Below are 25,277 nucleotides of genomic sequence, written 5' to 3'. Positions count from 1 at the left end.
TACCATCCAAACGAGATCACATGGGATTACATTTCACAGGTTTGGACGGCAAACCTGTTGGTACAGTTAAACGCAGCACATGAATGAGGCATCTTTATTCTCCACTTTGACCCATCCAATATGGCGGCGAGGATGACATATGATTCTACGCGGAAGGCGGCGTCTTTAATGGTCTGGAATAAATTGAATGCTACACGTTGATGGATTAATTTGTTATTCTACGCCCTTTTTGAGGAATGTATTGTAGGACTTAAACCAACATCTGAAGAGGTGAGATCACTCCTTTTTTTCCCTATTTTTGCTGGCGGGATTGACTCTGCCCTAAGGGCTATTCTCTCTCTCTCACTCTCTCTCTCTCTCTCTCTCTCTCTCTCTCTCTCACTTTGCACCATTACACAATAAATATTCACAGTGAAAATATTTTGTAAGCGCGTTTCATGAACCAAGTTATAGGATTTGTTGACAACTCGCATCGAGTTCGTTACACTTCTACCCGGCGTGAAGCACATGTGGTTGTGATGTCATCGTAAACAAATCCGTTCTACTCATCCAGACAACTTCGCAACGGTGCCGTTGCCAGATCTTTCCACTCTGGAACCTGTTCTCAAAAGATTTCGTTTTGGGGCACCCAAAACGCTGGTGCCGTGTGGACGCCAGGCCGAAACGATAAACAATTTTATCGGATTCACCTGAATCCGTTGCCGTGTGGACAGGGCCTAAGTCACATCTAATAACTAATAGTCTAACTCTTAATTAACAGTCTAACATGTCTAACTAATAACTAATTGTCTCTCAAGTCTAACTAATAATTAACAGTATAATAGTTAATCGTACAATACCGTTCAAAAGTTTGGGGTCACCCAGACAATTTTGTGTTTTCCATGAAAAGTCACACTTTTATTTACCACCATAAGTTGTAAAATGAATAGAAAATATAGTCCAGACATTTTTCTGGCCATTTTGAGCATTTAATCGACCCCACAAATGTGATGCTCCAGAAACTCAATCTGCTCAAAGGAAGGTCAGTTTTATAGCTTCTCTAAAGAGCTCAACTGTTTTCAGCTGTGCTAACATGATTGTACAAGGGTTTTCTAATCATCCATTAGCCTTCTGAGGCAATGAGCAAACACATTGTACCATTAGAACACTGGAGTGAGAGTTGCTGGAAATGGGCCTCTATACACCTATGGAGATATTGCACCAAAAACCAGACATTTGCAGCTAGAATAGTCATTTACCACATTAGCAATGTATAGAGTGGATTTCTGATTAGTTTAAAGTGATCTTCATTGAAAAGAACAGTGCTTTTCTTTCAAAAATAAGGACATTTCAAAGTGACCCCAAACTTTTGAACGGTAGTGTATAACTAATCTAACTATTTAACAGTTATTCCACGAAATCGAGTCATACATGAGGTGATAGCCATAATCCGTGTATGACGAGATTGAGTGGAATAACTGTTTTATTCTGTCCACATTCACTGGATTTTGAGAAACAGAGCATTTTTATTTTTATTTCTTGCAAATTCGACAAATAAAAACTTTATACAAAACGTCCAACAAAATCATTTCCGCTTAGAATGTAAACAAACCGGCGAAATGACAGGAGCAATTTGTGAAAAATGCAATAATAATAATAATAATAATTCTTGAAAGAGAGGCACAGTGGTGTAGTGGTTAGCACTGTTGCCTCACAGCAAGAAGGTTCTAGGTTCGAGCCCCGGGGCCGGCGAGGGCCTTTCTGTGTGGAGTTTGCATGTTCTCCCCGTGTCCGCGTGGGTTTCCTCCGGGTGCTCCGGTTTCCCCCACAGTCCAAAGACATGCAGGTTAGGTTAACTGGTGACTCTAAATTGACCGTAGGTGTGAATGGTTGTCTGTGTCTATGTGTCAGCCCTGTGATGACCTGGTGACTTGTCCAGGGTGTACCCCGCCTTTCGCCCGTAGTCAGCTGGGATGGGCTCCAGCTTGTCTGCGACTCTGTAGGACAGGATAAGCGGCTACAGATGATGGATGGATGGAATTCTTGAAAAATAAAAAAGATATTCTCTTACCTTCAAATGCTTTCATTCTATATTTTGTTGCTTTTTTGTATTTTTGGGGTTTTGTTTTCGAGTAGAGTTTTTATTTTGTCCTCGGTTGGTTCAGCAACATGCTCCACCATTTTGTTTTTCTCTACTCACGGTATATGAGCTGATATCCTAGTCGTACAGTAGCCAATCAGAGCGCATGATTACTCATATCCAGTGAATGTGGATAGAATAATAACTGATAGTCTCACTATTTTAAGACATAATAGTATAATAACGAACAGTATAAATAGTCTAGTTTCTAAGTTATTAGTCTAACTCATAACTAAAAGGATAATAACTAATAGTCTCACTAGTGCAACTACTAACTAAAAGTATAGTAATTAGTAGTATAACTAATAACTAACAATATGATAGTAATAATTAATAGTCTGACTAGTTTAACATATAACAAGAAGTATAATAACTAATAGTATAACTAGTCTAGTTTCTGTTATTAGTCTAAGTAATAACTAATATAACTAATTGTCTCACAAGTATAATAACTAGTAGTATAACTAGTCTAACGAGAACTAACAGAATTATAACTAGGAGTATAGCAAGTCTTATTAATAACTAATAACTAACAGTAAAATAGTTAACAGTATAACTAATCTAACAACTAATAGTCTCACTAGTTTAATGCATAAATAAAAGTATAACTAGTCTAGTTTCTGTGTTATTAGTCTAAGTAACAACTAATATGACTAATAGTCTCACAAGTATAACTAATAACTAAAAGTATAATAACAAGTAGTATAAAAAGTCTCACTATTAACTAATAAAAAATGTATAATAACTAATCATATTGTAGTTTCTAAATTATTTGTCAAACTAATAATTATTATCCTAACAAATAACAAACAACTAACAGTGTAATTAATATTTAATAACTAATACTCTACCTTATATTTCACGATCTATCTAAAAACTAATTTCTGATAGTCTAGGTTATGAGGGAAAAATATTTCCTAGCTAATACCTACTAGTCTAACTATTAACTAATAATCACCTTTTTCTGCTATCAGTGGTTCTCAACCGGGGGGGGGCGCCCCCCTGGTGGGGCGCGGAGGTACTCCAGGGGGGTCGCGAGTAGGCTTCATGTATGGAGGAAAAAAAAATCTGGGGCTAACAGGCTATAGTAGCTAAGCAGATGCAACACATTTACCCATGTCAAAATGCAGGACATTGGACTATTACATACAAATCAATACTATTATAAAATCTATCATCAATCTATCATAAAATCTTGTGTGTGTGGCCGCATCAGTCGGGGGAACTGTGATATGTTCCCAAGCCTTGCAGACTTTATCAGTAATGCAGGCACTTCCCACGATTTCTCATCTGTCTTTCAAGCAGCGTCAGAGCACCTGTCGGTAATGAGAAAACAGTTTGCGGCATACTTCACAGAGGATTATCGCTCTTTTGCGTGGGTTCGAGATCCATTTGTGTGTACTGCTGACGAACTTCCAGTTGACATGCAGGAACAGCTTATTGAGCTGAAGAGTGACCGTAGACTTAAGGCAGTCTTCACCTCATGCCCTCTTTCGACATTCTGGGCAGCATTGATGCAGGAGTACCCGCAACTGTGTGACGTAGCCTTGAAACTGCTCATCCCATTCGCATCGACCTACTTGTGTGAGGCAGGATTTTCAAAAATGACTGCGCTCAAAACGAAATATCGCAATCGTGCGCAAATTGAGGATGACTTGAGACTGTGCTTGTCAAACATTTCGCCAAGAATCGAGGATCTTTGTAAGGCAAAGCAGGCTCAGGTCTCGCATTAACGCAAATGCAGATCACAAAGGCACAGTAAAAAGTAAAACCTAAATTCACGCCTGGTCCCAATTCCCAATGATATCAATAGCCAGCTAATGATAAGCCTAATAAAATACCTAATAAAAACACTAATAATAATAATAATAATAATAATAATAATAATAATAATAATAATGATGCCTATTAATAATAATAGCATAATAATAATAATAATAATAATATCAACAACCAACAACAGCAATAATAATAATAATAATAATAATAATAGGCCTAATAATAATAATAATGCCTGAAAGAACATAAGTCTTGTACTACTGCCAACAGCTTAGTAATGATAATAGGCCATAATAATAATAATAATAATAATAATAATAATAATTATAATAATGCCCGAAAGCAGATTAGAAATGTGGTGCTACTGCCAATTATAACAATAGCCTAATAATGATAATAGGCCTATGTATTTCTATGGAATGGATAATGCTACTACTGCTGCTACTGCTACTACTACTACTACTACTACTACTAATAATAATAATAATAATAATAATCTAGCCCAGGGCTGGCTATCTATCTATCTATCTATCTATCTATCTATCTATCTATCTATCTATCTATCTATCTATCTATCTATCTATCTATCTATCTGTCTATCTATCTATCTATCTATCTGTCAATATAAGGTGCTGTAGGTCGGGTGGCGTCACTGCGGGTGAGTGTGTTTGGGGGGGGGGATGGGGGCGGGGCGAGAAGAGGGGCCCCCAACTGCAATGAACCAGCTTTGGTGGGGCCCAGGTTGCAAAAGGTTGAGAACCCCTGTGCTACATCAATTAAAAAAAGTTGAAATTGTACTCTGGCTGAAATCTCGAGGTCTCGTCAGTGTCTGTCGGTCACGCCATTTTCATGTTTTACAAGTGTGTTGTTTGTGTTCACCGGAATAACATTTTGTGATCTTGTTTCTTTATAGTTCTGTCTCTTCTGGAAATCTAAACAGCAGCACGGGTTAGAACTCAGTCGGTCATGGTTAACAGTGTAATTTTAGTGTTCAGTAATGCTAACAATCTCCTGTCATGGTAATGAAAGCCTGTTAGCTCTGTGTTATCATAAACTGTGCTGTCAGTGTGACTGAAGATCCTTCAGGATTGAATCTGCTCACCAAAACCCTTCATGGCCTTCCTCAGGTCCTGAGCATCACTGCCAGGGTCGAACTCTGCACAGGGGTGAACCGTTCCTCTCAACTGGGGGGGTTAGATGAGGGAAAGAGAAAAAAGAGAGTGAGAGTGAGAGAGACAGAGACAGAGATGCAGAGAGAAAGAGATGGGGAGAAAGGAAAAAAGAGGGAGAGAGACAGAGAGAGAAAGAGAGATGGGGAGAGATGCAGAGAAAAAGAGAGACAGGGAGAGATGAAAAGAGAGAGATAGAGAGCAACATGGGGAGGGTGATGCAGCGAGAGATAGAGAGAGAAAGAGAGAGACAGACACGGGGAGAGCGATGCAGAGAGAGAGATGAAAAAAGAGAGATGCAGACAGACAGACAGACAGACAGATCACACACACATATCGCGTGCACACACACACACACACATGTCTGTCTGTATCTCTCTCTTTTTTTCATCATATAAGAGTTCAGTTCACACACACACACACATTTTATATATATATATATATATATATATATATATATATATATATATATATATATATATATACACACACACACACACACACACACACACACACACACACACTACCGTTCAAAAGTTTGGGGTCGCTTTGAAATGTCCTTATTTTTGAAAGAAAAGCACTGTTCTTTTCAATGAAGATCACTTTAAACTAATCAGAAATCCACTCTATACATTGCTAATGTGGTAAATGACTATTCTAGCTGCAAATGTCTGGTTTTTGGTGCAATATCTCCATAGGTGTATAGAGGCCCATTTCCAGCAACTCTCACTCCAGTGTTCTAATGGTACAATGTGTTTGCTCATTGCCTCAGAAGGCTAATGGATGATTAGAAAACCCTTGTACAATCATGTTAGCACAGCTGAAAACAGTTGAGCTCTTTAGAGAAGCTATAAAACTGACCTTCCTTTGAGCAGATTGAGTTTCTGGAGCATCACATTTGTGGGGTCGATTAAATGCTCAAAATGGCCAGAAAAATGTCTTGACTATATTTTCTATTCATTTTACAACTTATGGTGGGAAATAAAAGTGTGACTTTTCATGGAAAACACAAAATTGTCTGGGTGACCCCAAACTTTTGAACGGTAGTGTATGAACTCTGAACTCTTATAGTATTTACACACATAGTTCTTACTGTATATAATGTCTGTTATTAGGTTACATTGGACATAGAAAGTGAGTCCGGTCGTGTAACAGAGCTGTTATGGAAGATCGCTTTCCCATTCTGTCCCTCTGTGTGTGTGTGTGTGTGTGTGTGTGTGTGTGTGTGTGTGTGTGTGTGTGTGTGTGTGTGTGTGCATGCCATGCTGAGTTGTAATTCCTGGAAGAATATAGACCATGTGAATAAACATGATGGAGATGATCACGGTTGCCAAATCTGCAAGAAAAGTCTCACCAATAGCGAATAAGCCGAGTCCTGAAACTAGTTAAATCTGTTCATGCAAAACCATAAACACTGCACTCAGTACTATAGTATTACTGATACAGTCATAAATAAGTTGGTGAGAGGTTTAAGGCAGTTGGATGTTTCCATTATAACAGTTTTGCAGTGATCTTTGTTCAGCTTGGGAATGAATTTAACGAGAAGCAAATTGAATTATTTTAAAAAATAAGACAATGCAGTGTTTATATCCATCACCAGCCCACATATCAACTAGCTTTAACCAATTAAACAAACTAAACGTGTAAAGGGGTGTAACGATCTGAAAATTTGGTTCATGAAAAGGTTAAAAGGTAGCGATTGGAAATTAATCAATGCAACAATCAGCAATCAATTATTATTATTGTTATTATTATTATTATTATTTTACAAAAATTTCACTTAGGCCCTCTGGTGGTGACACCAGGAGCTAACAGTAGTGTGTGTGTGTGTGTGTGTGTGTGTGGGTGTGTGTGTGTGTGTGTGTGTGTGTGTGTGTCAAAAGTGTAGTTTCCAAACCTGAACTTTGGTCATGGAGCTGATCTCCCACATCTTGTACGCAATCTGTGCCGCTTCAGGGAAAAATTCTCCTGCAACACTGAAACACACACACACACACACACGGCTCCAACATCTCATCACTTCTTTAACTCATTATATGACCTCTTGTAACCTGAACAAAGGAACATAAAGTCTGTTTGAGCCACAAAATGTCACTGAATGTACAACATGGTTATAATTACAGACTGAAAGTAAATTATTCGTTAAAAAACTATTTTTGCAGGACACAGACTCAACTCTGTTGCTTTTAACCATGTTTAAATACAGTAAAATACAGCCAGACTCTATTTAAGAAGCTGATATTCCAGTCATTTAGCTATAATAATTTTATTTGTGTAGAGTTAAAGTCATATAGAGACACTCACTCATCATCTCCACCACACAGCTTCAGCAGCGTGCGCTTGTACTCTCCAGACGTGTCGTCCTGTCAGAGTGCAGCGATATGGTCATGTTATACTGTCTAGTTTACATTACGACATCAGACGTACATCTTAAATGCAATACAGTGCTTTTGTATTTTCATATATAGTGCAGCGCAAAAGTCTTAGGCAAACGTAAAGAAATACTGGAGACCAAAAATGGCTTCAAAATAATGAAATGAAATGTTTCAATATTAAAACAATACTATAAACCATAATCAGTAAGCCATAATAAATGAAACAAAGTCAATATTTGGTGTGAGACGACCCTTTGCTTAAAAATAAAATAGTAGTCTGAGGTCCAGTGAGTGCAGTTTTATGCAGAAATGAGCTGTAACAAAGTTTGTACGTAAAAAAGGGGGGTGCCAAGACTTTTGGACAGTACTGTATATTCACCACTCAAAGATAAACTTCATATCATATCTTCGCACCACCATGTAATATCCTCTATATATTACCTGGACACGAGTGTTTACTGGGAAATACACCACTTGTATTTTTCATCCGAGCTCCATCCGGGACATGGAGAACCAAAAGCGTGACACAAATCTCTGTGTCACTCGTGAGGAAATCGATGAGTTGTTTTGATAAATTTGGGGACTTTTTGTTTGTGAATGTGTCGATATAATAAAAAGAAAATCACACGTTGGCTTGAAGATATGAAGTTTATCTTCTTGTGTTGAAAAACTCACATTTTTTCATATGAAATACATCGCGGATCTGAGCGACATATTTAAATAATATTGGCTGGCGTTGAGTGGTATATCAGATATATTCCATTCAGCGAGCATGACAGTGAATGAGTCGAAGACAAGTAGCTGAATGGAATATATCTGATAGACCACGAAAAAAAGCCAGCCAATAATATTATTATTATTATTATTATTATTATTATTATTATTATTATATACGCATTCCTTTCGGGTGTTCAACGCATCTTTCTCTTTCAAAATTCTCGCAAAATCTTCCATATTTAATGAAGCAAACCTGGTGGCCATGTTTGTTTACAAATTGTCACAGTCACTCACTCGCTAGGGCGGAAGTTTTACGTCTCTGACGTGACGTCATTCTGTCTTGACAACCATGCAATATTGCAAACCATATTCAACACTCATTCTCCATTGGGTATAGTGATGTAATACACGTAGGATGAGCGATATGCTAACAATATTGCATGCTATCAAACCAAATGAATGAAACTCACTAGAAGGGAATAGAACACGTTTTTACAACCCCGATTCCAAAAAAGTTGGGACAAAGTACAAATTGTAAATAAAAACGGAATACAATGATGTGGAAGTTTCAAAATTCCATATTTTATTCAGAATAGAACATAGATGACATATCAAATGTTTAAACTGAGAAAATGTATCATTTAAAGAGAAAAATTAGGTGATTTTAAATTTCACGACAACAACACATCTCAAAAAAGTTGGGACAAGGCCATGTTTCCCACTGTGAGACATCCCCTTTTCTCTTTACAACAGTCTGTAAACGTCTGGGGACTGAGGAGACAAGTTGCTCAAGTTTAGGGAGAGGAATGTTAACCCATTCTTGTCTAATGTAGGATTCTAGTTGCTCAACTGTCTTAGGTCTTTTTTGTCGTATCTTCCATTTTATGATGCGCCAAATGTTTTCTATGGGTGAAAGATCTGGACTGCAGGCTGGCCAGTTCAGTACCCGGACCCTTCTTCTACGCAGCCATGATGCTGTAATTGATGCAGTATGTGGTTTGGCATTGTCATGTTGGAAAATGCAAGGTCTTCCCTGAAAGAGACGTCGTCTGGATGGGAGCATATGTTGCTCTAGAACCTGGATATACCTTTCAGCATTGATGGTGTCTTTCCAGATGTGTAAGCTGCCCATGCCACACGCACTAATGCAACCCCATACCATCAGATATGCAGGCTTCTGAACTGAGCGCTGACAACAACTTGGGTCGTCCTTCTCCTCTTTAGTCCGAATGACACAGCGTCCCTGATTTCCATAAAGAACTTCAAATTTTGATTCGCCTGACCACAGAACAGTTTTCCACTTTGCCACAGTCCATTTTAAATGAGCCTTGGCCCAGAGAAGACGTCTGCGCTTCTGGATCGTGTTTAGATACGGCTTCTTCTTTGAACTATAGAGTTTTAGCTGGCAACGGCGGATGGCACGGTGAATTGTGTTCACAGATAATGTTCTCTGGAAATATTCCTGAGCCCATTTTGTGATTTCCAATACAGAAGCATGCCTGTATGTGATGCAGTGCCGTCTAAGGGCCCGAAGATCACGGGCACCCAGTATGGTTTTCCGGCCTTGACCCTTACACACAGATTCTTCCAGATTCTCTGAATCTTTTGATGATATTATGCACTGGAGATGATGATAAGTTCAAACTCTTTGCAATTTTACACTGTCGAACTCCTTTCTGATATTGTTCCACTATTTGTCGGCGCAGAATTAGGGGGATTGGTGATCCTCTTCCCATCTTTACTTCTGAGAGCCGCTGCCACTCCAAGATGCTCTTTTTATACCCAGTCATATTAATGACCTATTGCCAATTGACCTAATGAGTTGCAATTTGGTCCTCCAGCTGTTCCTTTTTTGTACCTTTAACTTTTCCAGCCTCTTATTGCCCCTGTCCCAACTTTTTTGAGATGTGTTGCGGTCATGAAATTTCAAATGAGCCAATATTTGGCATGAAATTTCAAAATGTCTCACTTTCGACATTTGATATGTTGTCTATGTTCTATTGTGAATACAATATCAGTTTTTGAGATTTGTAAATTATTGCATTCCGTTTTTATTTACAATTTGTACTTTGTCCCAACTTTTTTGGAATCGGGGTTGTATTCCATGGAAAAAGTGTCCTGTATGTGTAATATTTCCTGATATTTCACTCCGATGACGTCATTTCCAGTGTTTTCCCGCTGACTAGACGTGTGCTGTTAAAATGGTGACCAGGTTCAAAATTAAAATTCCTTTGATTAACTTGCGTATTTTTTGTGGATGTATCCATATAATATAAAGAACATTACATGGTGAAGCGAAGATATGACGTTTATCTTCGTGTTGAAAAATATATCACTCATTCAATTCGCTCACTCGTGAAATATACATTTACCACTCGAAGATAAACTTCATATCTTTGCGCGACCATGTGATATCTTCTATATATCACATCGTATTGTGTCGTGCCAGATCATACTATATCGTACTGTATCATATTGTATTGTATCATACTGTACCGTATGACATCGTATTGTATCAAATCATATTGTATCATCGTATTGTATCATATCATACTGTATTATATCATTTCGTATCATACCATATCATATATCATATCATACCATACTGTATCACATTGTGCAATATTATCAGGATGACATCTTTAAATGCTCAAGTGTCAACAAAAACAACTCGCGAACTACTTCTGTCAAAAACTCCCGCGCCGGTGGGTGAAAGGTCATTCAGTCTCGAGAAATCTCGCTCTACAAGTCAGCTGACCTTGTATGCAACCCATGTCAAATCTCACGAGAGCAGCCGTGACAACTAAACAACTAAACAACATGGCGCCTCAGTCTGGAAAACGCCAATTCGGATTGTTTTTGCACCGTCTGGCGGTGTAGCTACTATGATTGGAATATTTTTGGAGCAATTATAACGTATTTGATGATCAGACACATTGTCACGTGGTGTTGCTGGGATGTTTTCACGGAGTCGGTAAGGGGGCGCACGCCGAGAGTAAGAGGGCGCAGCGCCCCTGTTCCCCCGTTTAGACGAAAGCCTGATATTATATTGTATCGCATCACATCATATCATATCCTATTGTATCGTGTGGAAGCCTGATGTAGGGTACACTCCAGCTGAATACAGATCATCCTAACATAAAGTAAAGATGAGTTTGTTAACAGAGTATCCACAGATCTCTGTGCAGGAACCCTACAGGACGAAATCTGCGCATTCTCGATTGGCTGAATATGAAGTCATTACCTGGATCATGTTGAAGAGGGATTTCTCATATCGCAGCCTGAAACACTCTCGAATGTCCAGCATGTCGATCTCAGAGCGGGAGATCATGATCCGGATCAGAGTGTTATCATCTGTACCCAATCCCTTCGATTGAGAGAGGGAGAGAGAGAGAGAGAGAGAGAGAGAAGGAGATGAGGGAGAGAGGGAGGGAGAGAGAGGAGAGAGAGGGAGATGGAGGGAGAGACAGAGGCAGGGAGGGGGGAGAGAGAGGGAGGGAGAGATTGAGAGAGGGGGAGAGGGGGAGAGGCAGGGAGGGGGGGAGAGGCAGGGAGGGGGAGAGAGGGGGAGAGGCAGGGAGGGGGGGAGAGAGGGGGAGAGAGGGGGAGAGGCAGGGAGGGGGGGAGAGAGGGGGAGGGAGAGATTGAGAGAGGGGGAGAGGCAGGGAGGGGGAGAGAGGGGGAGAGGCAGGGAGGGGGGGAGAGAGGGGGAGAGGCAGGGAAGGGGGGAGAGAGGGGGAGAGGCAGGGAGGGGGAGAGAGGGAGGGGGGAGAGAGAGGGAGGGAGGGTGAAAGAGATGGAGAGGGAGGGAAAGAGGGAGAGAGAGAGAGAGAGAGGGAGGGCGAGAGAGAGAAAGGGGGGAGAGAGAGAGAGAGGGAGGGAAAGAGAAAAAGAGGGAGGGGGAGAGAGAGAGGAAGAGAGAGAGAGCAAGGGAGGGGGGAGAGAGGGAGAGAGAGAAAGGGAGAGAGGGAGGGAGAGTGAGAGAGATGGAGAGGGAGAGAGGGGGGAAAGGCGGGGGGGAGAGAGGGGGAGAGGCAGGGAGGGGGGAGAGAGAGGGAGGGAGGGAGGGAGAAAGAGGGAGGGAGGGCGAAAGAGATGGAGAGGGAGGGAAAGAGGGAGAGAGAGAGAGGGAGGGTGAGAGAGAGAAAGGGGGGAGAGAGAGAGGGAGGGAAAGAGAAAAAGAGGGAGGGGGAGAGAGAGAGGGAGAGAGAGAGAGCAAGGGAGGGGGGAGAGAGGGAGGGAGGGAGGGAGGGAGGGAGGGAGGGAGAGTGAGAGAGATGGAGAGGGAGAGAGGGGAGAGATGGAGAGGGAGAGAGGGGGGAGAGAGGGAGGGGGAGAGAGAGCGAGGGAGAGAGTGGGGGGAGAGAGAGGGAGAGAGAGCAAGGGAGAGAGAGTGAGGGAGAGAGGGGGAGAGAGAGGGAGAGAGAACAAGGGAGAGAGAGCAAGGGAGGGGGAGAGAGAGGGCAAGAGAGAGAGAGAGAGAAAGAGAGAGGGGAGAGCGAGAGAGAGAAACACATTCCTAAAAATATATTCAGAGGTAAAACATACAAAATACTGTTTGGTCATTTGTATTTGATGACTATAGAAAAAAAAACAGTTATGTAACATGAATATAGTTTGTCAAATCAAAATGTTTGGTCCTCGTCCATTTTATGCACCATTTCATTTTTTTTTGTAATCTTTATCTGTTTTTACAAGTAAGGTGAGAGAGAAACGGCATTTTGATTCTCCTCTATGTCCTGGATATATAGTGAATTGAAAATAAAAAAATCTTTGAATCTTTGAATTTCATTCCAAAGCGTTTGATTGGTCAGAACATTTTCTCGCTCTTGTAGTTTCGAGTTGTTGATCATACTTAAGCAGCTACATTAAAAATTAAAAGTGGGTGCACGAGAAACGATATCCACGATACATTATTTTGCAGTTCACCACATTCTTGATTCTGATTGGTCAGAAGGTGTTGATTGATTTTCTATAAGAGCAGCTCTGACAGTAGTGCAACTTATGTTAATGTCACAGCCGCTCCACATAATCTCGTAAACTCAACTGATTTACAAAAAGTGCTACGATTCAACAATGCGCACGTTTCAGCTGAAGTTTTCTGACAGATGTTTATTTCATATTTTTGGAAGGAGGCTCCAGTGTGAGCTTTAATCTCCGGTAAGAGCCGAAGGTTAAGCTACAACTTGAAGCCATTCTCAGTTGGAACGACTGTATGCCTTTATCTTTTTATTTATTAAGTAGAACAGTGAACTTGTTGACAAATTGCTGTGGTATAAACAGAATAAAGTACAGTTTGATACATGGGGAGGGGGTTGAAAGTCAGGTTCTTTGAGGTGAAAGAAATCCAGGTTACCTTCATGGATTTGTAGAGGCGCTTGGCGAAGAACATGGGCCGACTGCGGATACACTGCACTGAGAGAGACGAGCAGAGTCTCAGATCAGTACTATTCAGTCCTGTTCCACTTCAGTGTGTGTGTGTGTGTGTGTGTGTGTGTGAAAAACTTACCGACAGCCAGCATCAATCTCTCAAAGTCTCCTGACAGCTCGCTCTTAATACTGTCCTCGATGGACTTCTCAGTGAGCTCCAGATACTTATCAAACACTGCAGTACAAGAACATTGTGTTAGATTTTATTGATGGTTAATGGGTTTTTTTTAAACGACATGTTTGATAGTGCAGGAGAAACGTGTGACAATTACCCAGCTGCAGGTGAGTCACACTCCGGTTGCCCAAGAGCATGATGAAGATGGCCTCGTCTGTGCCCCACTGCTCCTCTCCGGCCGCGTACAGGTGCTGTATACACACATACTCATTAGCTGGGCATTAGGAAAGTTGGCATGATGATGATGATGATGACATCACTACTCCTCACCTGTGCATCCTCTTCCACCAGATCTTCATAAACCACACCATCTTCATCTCTGGCACCCTGACGAGCCAACACAAGATTGTTACTCCCCACACACACACACACACACACACACTTCCAACCACTGGTCCAAAAATTATTATATCTAATAAAATAAACTTCTGAATTCACCGTAGAGCTGAACAGCCTGCAACATGGTGGCACAACTGTAGTCTAAAGGGCCGGGAGTCCAGTTAAATCAGGTGTCTCTGGGCATCAGAATCACCTGAGGAACTCTCTCGGATGTCTAAGATCTCTAGGATGCATTTATTTTTGATAAAATACTTATATCAGAGGTCTATGTTTCATCCAATACCTGCACCTGCTCTGATACAGACTTTATCTTTGATCACTGGTATAATAATAATAATAATAATAATAATAATAATAGTTTGTGTTTTTGTTGGTCGGCGTAAATATCTCATTATTTTCTTTCAGCTACTTTTGTACTAAATATTAAATAATAATGATTAATTATTATTATTTATAATAATTAAATAGGGCGGCACGGTGGTGTAGTGGTTAGCACTGTCGCCTCACAGCAAGAAGGTCTGGGTTCGAGCCCCGGGGCCGGCAAGGGCCTTTCTGTGTGGAGTTTGCATGTTCTCCCCGTGTCCGCGTGGGTTTCCTCTGGGTGCTCCGGTTTCCCCCACAGTCCAACGACATGCAGGTTAGGTTAACTGGTGACTCTAAATTGACCGTAGGTGTGAGTGTGAATGGTTGTCTGTGTCTATGTGTCAGCCCTGTGATGACCTGGCGACTTGTCCAGGGTGTACCCCGCCTCTCGCCCGTAGTCAGCTGGGATAGGCTCCAGCTTGCCTGCGACCCTGTAGAACAGGATAAAGCGGCTAGAGATAATGAGATAATTAAATAATTATTTTTAGATTCTTAATATTTAATAATAATCTAAAAATCAGTGGATTGTCAAAACTATATAAACACCAGGGTTGCAGGACAATATTCACTGTTGAAAATAACATCAGAAACCATTCAAGAACCTTTAAGAAACCATTTATAACGTTAGACAGCACTTCGTCTCATTTTCCTGCGTGTAGGAGAGCCTATGGGGCACTACATCATGTATTCTCTACGAGAAAGGGGACCCGTTAGGGCACTTCATCATGTTTACTCACATATAGGAACACCCTAGAGGCAACTTATCATGTCTTATCTGCCCTAGAGGGCATTTTATCGTGTTTTATTTCCCCTGGGACCAGTTTATTAAATTTAATCTACTACAGGAGCACATATTTTATCTGCCATACCATAGGGTCATTTTGTCCTGTTTTATCTACCTGAGAGGGCACTTTATGGTGTCTTGTTCCTCCTGGCGGCACCCTAGAGGGTACTTTATTGTATTTTATATACTGTAGGGGCACTTTATTGTGTGTTATCTGCCCAAGAGGGCACTTTATCATGTTATATTTCCCCTGGGGCACCCTAGAAGGCACTTTATTGTGTTTTATCTACTTTAAGGCACCTTATCATGTTTTATCTGCCCTAGAGGGCACTTTATCATGTTCTATTTCCCCTGGGGGCAGCCTAGAATGGACTTTATTGTGTTTTATCTACCCTAGAGGGCACTTTATTATGTTCCCCTCAGGGCACCCTAGAAGGCATTGTATTGTATTTTATCTACTGTACCTTATCATGCTTTATCTGTCCGAGAGGGTACTTTATCGTGTTTTATTTCCCCTGGGTCCACCCTAGAGGGCAGGTTATTATGTTTTATCTACTACAGGAGCACTTTATCATGTTTTACCTACACTAGAAGGCAGTTTATTGTGTTTTATTTCCCCTGAGGGCAGCCTAGAAGGCATCTTATCATGTTTTATCTGCCCTAGAGGACACATTATCATGTTTTATTTCCCCTGGGGGCAGCCTAGAGAGCACTTTATTGTGTTTTATCTCCTGCCAGGGCAGTTTATAATGTGTTATCTGCCCTAGTGGGCACTTTATTGTGTTTTATTTATTCTAATCTCACCCTAGATGGCACTTTGTTGTGTTTTATCTACTGTAGGGGCACTTTATCATGTTTTATCTTCCAGAGAGGGCACTTTATTGTGTTTCATTTAACCTGGGGGCATCCTAAACAAGACTTTATTGTGTTTTTCTATTGTAGGTGCACTTTATTGTGTTTTATCTGCCCTAGAGGGCACTTTGTCATGTTATATTTCCCCTAGGGGCACCCTAGAAGGTACTTTATTGTGTTTTATCTACTGTAGGGGCACTTTATCATGTTTTATCTGCCATAGAGGGCACTTTATTGTGTTTTATTTCCCGTGGGGGCAGCCTAGAATGCACTTTATTGTGATTTATCTACTACAGGGGTACTTAATCATGTGTTACCTGCCCTAGAGGGCACTTTATCATGTTTTATTTATGCTAATGGCACCCAAGAGGACACTTTGCTTTTTATCTACTGTTGGGGCAGTTTATCATGTTTTATCTGCCATAGAGGGTGCTTTATTGTGTTTTATTTCCCCTGGGGCAGCCTAGAGAGCACTTTATTGTGTTTTATCCACTGTAAGGCACCTTGTCATGTTTTATCTGCCCTAGAGGGCACTTTATCATGTTCTATTCCCCTGGGGCAGCCTATAGAGCATTTTTATTATGTTTTATTTACTGTAGGGGCACTTTATCATGTTTTATCTACCCTAGAGGGCATTTTATTCCATTTTATCAACCTTAAAGTGCACATTTGTGACATTATTTTTTAACCATGGCAGGATGTTTGCACACAACTCATACCTCCCCACCCCACATCCCCACTCTGAGTGTCTCAGTGCATTAAGGGGGTAAAAAAAAATAGCTTATCAAATTTTATCTTCATGAAAATCATCTACTGCACCATCTTATAGTGAATTTTGGGGTGTTCTTTCGGCTTTTTTCAATTTTCCATTCCTTTTTCTGTAGACGTTATTATTTGGTATAAAAAAAAGGAAATCTTCAAAACAGTATTTTGTCTGACTCTGATTTTGAGTTCTGCTCGAGGAGTTTTAGCTTTGCTTTGTACTCCCGAATATTTCCTGATGGCTTTTTTGTTAGTATTATATTCTAATTTTAATCATATATCCATGAAAGAAGGCTTTGTTCAGTTTGGGTAATGTTTAACCAGTGTTTTAATGGAAACCTATAGGAATCTGATGGAAACCAGTAAATAATTTCTGATTAAAAGTCCATTATGTAATGCAAACCATCAGAACTTTTTTCCATTCTTCCGTACCTTTTTCTTTAAACATTTTTGTAGAACTGACTTGAAAAATTTGAAAAAAGAAAAAGTTAAAAACTGACATTTCTTGTGAGGGAAGGTCCGGGTTCGAGCCCCATGGCTGGCGAGGGCCTTTCTGTGTGGAGTTTGCATGTTCTCCCCATGTCCGCATGGGTTTCCTCCGGGTGCTCCGGTTTCCCCCACAGTCCAAAGACATGCAGGTTAGGTTAACTGGTGACTCTAAATTGACCGTAGGTGTGAATGTGAGTGTGAATGGTTGTCTGTGTCTATGTGTCAGCCCTGTGATGACCTGGCGACTTGTCCAGGGTGTACCCCGCCTTTCACCCGTAGTCAGCTGGGATAGGCTCCAGCTTGCCTGCAACCCTGTAGAACAGGATAAAGCGGCTAGAGATAATGAGATGAGATGAGATTTCTTGTGAGGAATTATAGCTTAATGGTTCCTCGTGATTTTGTTCCTAGTGGTCTTGGTCACCTAATCCTCATTAATTAATCCTAATTCTCATTATATGATGGAAACCATCAGAAAATTTCCTAATGGATCATAAAAGGATTTCTAACAAGTGATTTATGAAGACATTTTCCCTGACGTTGATGGTTTTTTACAGAATGTAAGCTCTGATACCTGGACCAAAGCGACCAGCATCTTCTTAAAGTGTCCTGATGTGTCTCCTACAATGTCCTCCTCCAAGTCCTTGCCATACGCTGGAGACAACACAAAACAACACAACACAAAACAAAACAACAAACGTCATGAGGCATTGTTCCAAATTATATACGAGATATAAACTGGCGAAAACTCACCATCTTTGTACGCCGCTACCATGCTGTGGATTTGTTCGTTTGTCCTTGAGGCGAGGATTTCAATCAGACATCTCTCATTAGTGCCGGCTCCCTGCAACCAGCAAAATCAACAACTCACATCAGAGCTTTTAACTCAATAAGGATGTAACAATCCAAACAGTACACAGGAAGAGGAAGAGGACAGTGCAGAATCATCATAACTCTCTCACAGCCTCGAGATGGTGCGCTTCCATCACTGTGCAGCGTGTCACAAGCTTCTTATATGCCATAATGCTATTAGCGCTGAGCGAGCTGCTTTACAAACCATGCAGCGAAAAAGTACCCAAGCTGATCTGACACCAGTCGAGACTCTTTAAGTTATTAATTTAAACTTGCAAGGGATCAGCTTTAATTTCAGCTTATTTGCATAAATCTAAATATGTAACATAAATTCCCAAGAAATATATTTTGTCCACACTGATAAATATCCTCAAGTTAAGACAAAACACATTTTAAAATCAATATTTGCTGATGATTATCTGCAGATTTATTTTGTATTTTAAATGTTTATTTTAAAGAATTACCTTTTTGCATAATGACTGAGGCTGATGAGGCTTCATCTAATTAAATATGCATGCATTTGCATAAATAAAACCGAGTCTTTGAATTATTGAATAGAATTAAAATAACTATTTCTCTGTGATGCTCTCAAGTGAAAGATTTTTTAATATATTGTAATCAGTGCGGTTTGTTTGTCTGTCTGTCTGTCTGTTAACAATCTAGCGTCTAGACAGTTGCACCAATTGACTTAAAATTTTGAGGGTAGATGGGCAATGGTCTGTAGATTACCTGGTTAAATTTTAGGGGTAATTGGGTCAAGGTGAAGGTCAAGGTCACCGGAAAGGTCAATCTTTCAGTCAAAATAACATATTTTCCATCATAACTCAAAAACGGTTGCTGATAGACAAATGTTTACTATTATGAGCATATAGGAACTCCCATATGGCCTTTTGTTTGGCACCATGATCTTTGTCCTTGAGTGACCCTGAAAGGTCAAACTCAAGGTCACGGATTTTCAGAGGGCTGTAACTTGAAAACGGTTGATGGTAGACAAATATTTACCATTATCAACTTATAGGAAGTGCCATATGGGCTTTCATTTGGCACCATGACCTTTGACCTTGAGTGACCTTGAAAGGTTAAACTCAAGGTCATAGGTTTTCAAAGGGCTATAACTTTAAAATGGCTCGTGATAGCCAGATGTTTACCATTATCAACATATAAGAAGTCCCATATGGGCTTTCATTTGGCACCATGACGTTTGACCTTGAATGACTTTGAAATGTCAAACTCAAGGTCATGGATTTTCTTAGGACTATAACCTGACAGCTGATGATTGAGAAATATTGCCGTTATCAGCACATAGGTATAAAATAAGTGCTGCAGGGCAAGGTTTGTTTTGCCTGGCAACACTTGTATTAGCTAGTGCACTTATTTTGTTACTATATGATATCGTTTCTATGTGAACGAATTTTAAAAACACGTGTGCACATGGTGGCGGTTAACTATAAGGAGGAGATGTTGGCAACACTTGTCAATTACTGCTTTTTTAGCATCAAATCTAGCACTTATTAACATTTTTGGGGGGGAAATTTTTCTGTAATATCTTTCTGAACACATGGAAATAGCAATTTTCAGGAAAAACAGAATGCGCTTTAATGTCTTTCCACTCTGGTTAGAATAATGGTTAATGGTTCCACCATTATTTTTTAAGCCATTTTAGATTGACAGCATTGCTTTACATGTGTCTAAGACTTTTACATGGTACTGTATATCTGAATCTGGAGTGATCTATAGCTAAAAGTTGTACGTACAAGTAGTACTGCTGTGTTTACTGTTCATGCTCTGAGCAGCCATGTTGATTTGACATCACTTGCTGAACTCGAGATTGAGGAGACCATCCCATGTTTTCTTTGCTTTTTCTAGTCGGAAGTCAAAAATTCTAAAAGTTACAGTTGAGGTGTAGCCGAATTTGTTCTAAGTGTAACTCTATGTGGGCGATACCATGTAGGTTCTGCCTACCAAAATTTGATGGTGGAATTTTACCAAAAAAGCTAGAAGTGATGCAGATGATAACATACACATTGACATAAAGGGATACTGGCATTATTTAACAGTTATTCCACGAAATCGAGTCATACATGAGCTGATAGCCAACAAGGTACGTAGCACCGAGTCAGCTATAATCCATGTATGACGAGATTGAATGGAATAACTGTTTTATTCTATCTACATTCACTGGATTTTGAGAAACAGAGCATTTTTATTTTTTGCAAATTCAATCAATAAAAACTTAATACAAAACGTCCAACAAAATCATTTCTGCTTAGAATGTAAACAAACCAGTGAAATGACAGGAGCAATTTGTGAAAAATGCTATAATAATAACTCTTGAGAAATTTAAAAAAAAAATTAATGCTACTGTCTCTCTTGTAATAAGACTGTCTCTCAATACAACTGTCTCTCCTTTAATACAACTGTCTCTCCTTTAAGACAAATTTCTCTCCTGTAATAAGACTGTCTCTCCTTTAATACAACTGTCTCTCCTGTAATAATGCTGTCCCACCTTTAATGCAACTGTCTCACATTTAAGACAACTGTCTCTCTTTCAATATGACTGTCTCTCTTTTAATATGACTGTCTCTCCTTTAATACAACTGTCTCTCTTTCAATATGACTGTCTCTCTTTTAATATGACTGTCTCTCCTTTAATACAACTGTCTCTCCTGTAACAAGACTGTCTCTCCTTTAAGACAACTCTCTCTCTTTTAATATGACTGTCTCACCTTTAATATGACTGTCTCTCTTTTAATACGACTGTCTCTCCTTTAATACAATTGTCTCTCCTGTAATAAGACTGTCTCACCTTTAATACAACTGTCTCTCTTTTAATACGACTGTCTCTCCTTTAATACAGTTGTCTCTCCTGTAATAAGACTGTCTCACCTTTAATACAACTGTCTCTCTTTTAAGACAATTGTCTCTCCTGTAATAAGACTGTCTCACCTTTAATTCAACTGTCTCTCCTTTAAGACAACTGTCTCTCCTGTACTAAGACTGTTTCACCTTTAATACAACTGTCTCTCCTTTAATACGACTGTCTCTCTTTTAAGACAATTGTCTTTCCTATAATAAGACTGTCTCACCTTTAATACAACTGTCTCTCCTTTAAGACAACTGTCTCTCCTGTAATAAGACTGTCTCACCTTTAATACAACTGTCTGTCCTTTAAGACAACTGTCTCTCCTGTAATAAGACTGTCTCACCTTTAATACGACTGTCTCTCCTTTAATACAATCGTCTCTCCTGTAATAAGACTGTCTCACCTTTAATACAACTGTCTCTCCTTTCAGACAACTGTCTCTCCTGTAATAAGACTGTCTCCGCTTTAATACAATTGTCTCTCCTTTAAGACAACTGTCTTTCCTGTAATAAGACTGTCTCACCTTTAATACAACTGTCTCTCCTTTAAGACAACTGTCTCTCCTGTAATAAGACTGTCTCACCTTTAATACAACTGTCTGTCCTTTAAGACAACTGTCTCTCCTGTAATAAGACTGTCTCACCTTTAATACGACTGTCTCTTCTTTAATACAATCGTCTCTCCTGTAATAAGACTGTCTCACCTTTAATACAACTGTCTCTCCTTTCAGACAACTGTCTCTCCTGTAATAAGACTGTCTCCGCTTTAATACAATTGTCTCTCCTTTAAGACAACTGTCTTTCCTGTAATAAGACTGTCTCACCTTTAATACAACTGTCTCTCCTTTAAGACAACTGTCTCTCTTTTAATATGACTGTCTCTCTTTTAATACAACTGTGTCTCCTGTAATAAGATCATCTCTCCTTACCATCAAATACTTTCATTCCATACTTTGTTGCTTTTTTTTGTATTTTTTGAGGTTTTATTTTTTATTTTGTTCTCGGTTGGTTCAGCAACATGCTCCACCATTTTGTTTTTCTCTACTCACGGTATATGAGCTGATATCTTAGTAGTAGTGTAGCCAATCAGAGTTTGCGATTGCTCATATCCAGTGAATGTGGATAGAATAATATCCTGTTATCAGTGAGTTATTATCAGTATTAATTATTATAAATATTCTTCTCTCTGTATAGTTATGCTCCTTAAAATATTTACTAAAGCTATTTTAGGAAGTGGGAAACTGTAGTCACATGTATAAGTCCATGTGTTTTTGTAGCAAGTGTTTCTATGTATCTAAACAAAAATGTTACTATCGACAGAAACACTTAGGAAACAATTTTAGAAAAGTTTATTTGAAACAGAAATGTTGATGAGGCCTGGATCATTAGGGGAAGTGAACGAGGGCTTGTTGAAAACAATAATGAAACGAGGCATTGAACCTCATCTCATATCCTCACTGTGTCGTTCACTTACCGCACCCTAAAGGCAGCATTAACGGAGCAGATACATAGAGAAAGCAGTCAGTGATACACACACACACACACACACACACACACACACACAGTCACATACACGTTAATATAATGTCTGACTCTTACAGGTGAGAAATGTGTGAGAAAAAGAAAAACTACAGGAAATGAACATGATGCTGAAGTGAGATATTCATTATGGTCTGTTTATGATCGATTCCTGAGAAAAATGAAAAAAGTTAACTTCATGCTAAGACTGGAACGAAAATGATTACGCAAAGAAAACACTCAAACACATAGCATGCAAAAAAAAAATACAAAAAAAATGTCAAGAAGCACCGATTAGAGAATTCAACACAAAGCTCTGAGAATAAACTAGCACGCTTCACGTGGTCCTTTGTATAGTTAAGGTTTGTTCACATCCTAAAAGTGTTCTAGTGTGGAACCCTATCTTGTACTTTGCTGTAAAGGAACAACTCATTATATTTTCATACTCTGTAACTGTTTATTACTCAGTGACTGTACAGAAAACAATGCAAACTGATTAAACTGATGTTATAAGAGTGAGGAGTGAAAATGTGAAACTGTCTACGGTTCCTTCAGGTTCAGGAGCTTCTTTTGTCTTCTGTGTTGTGCACAGAGGCACCCTACAGTGGCACAGTTTCTGGCACATCAGAGCATCTAGACAGCACTTCATCTCATTTTCTTGTACATAGTGGAGCCTATGGGGCACTATGTCACGTATTCTTTACTACAAAGGGGACCCATGAGGGCATTTATCTCTCATAAGGGCACCCTAGAGGGCACTTCATCACATTTTATCTAATATAGGGCACCCTAGAGGGCACTTCATCATGTTTATTCACATATAGGGGCACCCTAGAGGGCACTTCATCACATTTTGTCTACAGTGGGTGCACCCTAGAGGGCACTTCATCATGTTTACTCACATATAGGGGCACCCTAGAGGGCACTTAATCACATTTTGTCTACAGTGGGTGCACCCTAGAGGGCACTTCATCATGTTTTATCCACCATGGAGGCATCCTACAGGGCATTTCATCATGTTTTACCTCTAGTAGAACACCCTAGAGGGCACTTCATCATGTTTTATCTCTCATAGGGGCACCCTAGAAGGCACTTGATCACATTTTATTTCTAGTAGAACATCTTTAGGGCATTTTATCATGTTTTATCTCTCATAGGGGCACCCTAGAGGGCACTTGATCACGTTTTATCTCTAGTAGAACACCCTAGAGGGCATTTTATCAGGTTTTATGTACTATGGAGGCACTCTAGAGGGCAGTTCATCATGGTTTATTGACATTGGGGGCACCCTAGAGGGCACTTCATCACATTTTATCTACCATGGAGGCACCCTGGATGGCACTTAATCATGTTTTATCTACCAAGGGGGCATCCTAGAAGGCACTTCATCACATTTTATCTACCATGGAGGCACCTTAGATGGCACTTAATCACATTTTATCTACAATGGAGGCACCCTAGAGGGCACACCATCATGTTTTATCGACCATGGGATCAACCTAGAGAGCACTTCATCACATTTTATCTACCATGGAGGCACTCTAGAGGACACTTCATCATGTTTTATCTCTAGTAGGGGCACCCTAAAGGTCACTTCATGTTTTATCACTAGTAGAGGCACCCTAGAGGGCACTTCATCATGTTTTCTCACACATAGGGACACACTAGAGGTAACCCTAGAGGGCATCCATTGGAGCACTTTATCATGCTTTTTTCACTATAAGGGCACCCTAGAGGGCACTTTAGACATTTTATCTACCATACCATAGGGGCACATTAACATGTTTTATTTACCCTAGGTGCACCCTACAGTTAAGTCCAAAAATATTTGGACAGAGACATTACCACAATGAATTTTGAACAAAACAATTCAGATGCAGTTGAAGTTCAGACTTTCAGCTTTAATTCAGTGGGTTGAACAAAATGATTGCATACAAATGTGAGGAACTAAAGCATTTTTTAAACACAATCCCTTCATTTCAGGGGCTCAAAAGTAATTGGACAAATTAAATAATTGTAAATAAAATGTTCATTTCTAATACTTGGTTGAAAACCCTTTGTTGGCAATGACTGCCTGAAGTCTTGAACTCATGGACATTACCAGATGCTGTGTTTCCACCTTTTTAATGCTCTGCCAGGCCTTTACTGCAGCGGTTTTCAGTTGCTGTCTGTTTGTGGGCCTTTCTGTCTGAAGTTTAGTCTTTAACAAGTGAAATGCATGCTCAATTGGGTTGAGATCAGGTGACTAACTTGGCCATTCAAAAATATTCCACTTCTTTGCTTTTATAAACTCCTGGGTTGCTTTGGCTTTATGTTTTGGGTCATTGTCCATCTGTATTATGAAACGCCGACCAATCAGTTTGGCTGCATTTGGCTGGATTTGAGCACACAGTATGTCTCTGAATACCTCAGAATTCATCCGGCTGCTTCTGTTCTGTGTCACATCATCAATAAACATTAGTGACCCAGTGCCACTGGCAGCCATGCATGCCCAAGCCATCACACTGCCTCTGCCGTGTTTTACAGATGATGTGGTATGCTTTGGATCTTGAGCTGTACCACGCCTTCGCCATACTTTTTTCTTTCCATCATTCTGGTAGAGGTTGATCTTGGTTTCATCTGCCCAAAGAATGTTCTTCCAGAACTGAGCTGGCTTTTTTAGATGTTTTTTAGCAAAGTCCAATCTAGCCTTTTT

General features: G+C 39.9%; 1 protein-coding gene across 3 annotated transcripts in view; it reads right to left on the bottom strand.

The window, feature by feature from the left end:
* anxa6 (annexin A6) overlaps positions 1-25,277 on the bottom strand; it is a 106,915-nt gene that overhangs the window by 38,132 nt on the left and 43,506 nt on the right. For all 3 annotated transcript variants that reach the window (XR_009654102.1, XM_060915340.1, XM_060915341.1), the window contains exons 6-15: positions 18,104-18,194; positions 17,925-18,004; positions 14,035-14,091; positions 13,862-13,955; positions 13,669-13,764; positions 13,516-13,574; positions 11,404-11,526; positions 7,372-7,430; positions 6,965-7,043; positions 5,001-5,082 (exon numbers count right to left, since the gene is read on the bottom strand). Coding sequence is in view for 2 of the 3 variants with exons in the window: in XM_060915340.1 (XP_060771323.1) it covers positions 5,001-5,082; positions 6,965-7,043; positions 7,372-7,430; positions 11,404-11,526; positions 13,516-13,574; positions 13,669-13,764; positions 13,862-13,955; positions 14,035-14,091; positions 17,925-18,004; positions 18,104-18,194 (820 nt within the window). In the remaining variant the exon portion in view is untranslated. The remainder of the gene's footprint in view (positions 1-5,000; positions 5,083-6,964; positions 7,044-7,371; positions 7,431-11,403; positions 11,527-13,515; positions 13,575-13,668; positions 13,765-13,861; positions 13,956-14,034; positions 14,092-17,924; positions 18,005-18,103; positions 18,195-25,277) is intronic.

The sequence above is a fragment of the Neoarius graeffei genome, chromosome 2 (genome assembly GCF_027579695.1).
Source record: "Neoarius graeffei isolate fNeoGra1 chromosome 2, fNeoGra1.pri, whole genome shotgun sequence".
NCBI lineage: Eukaryota > Metazoa > Chordata > Actinopteri > Siluriformes > Ariidae > Neoarius > Neoarius graeffei.
The sequence above is the reverse complement of the archived record's forward strand: the minus strand, read 5'-3'. Positions and strand labels throughout refer to the sequence as shown.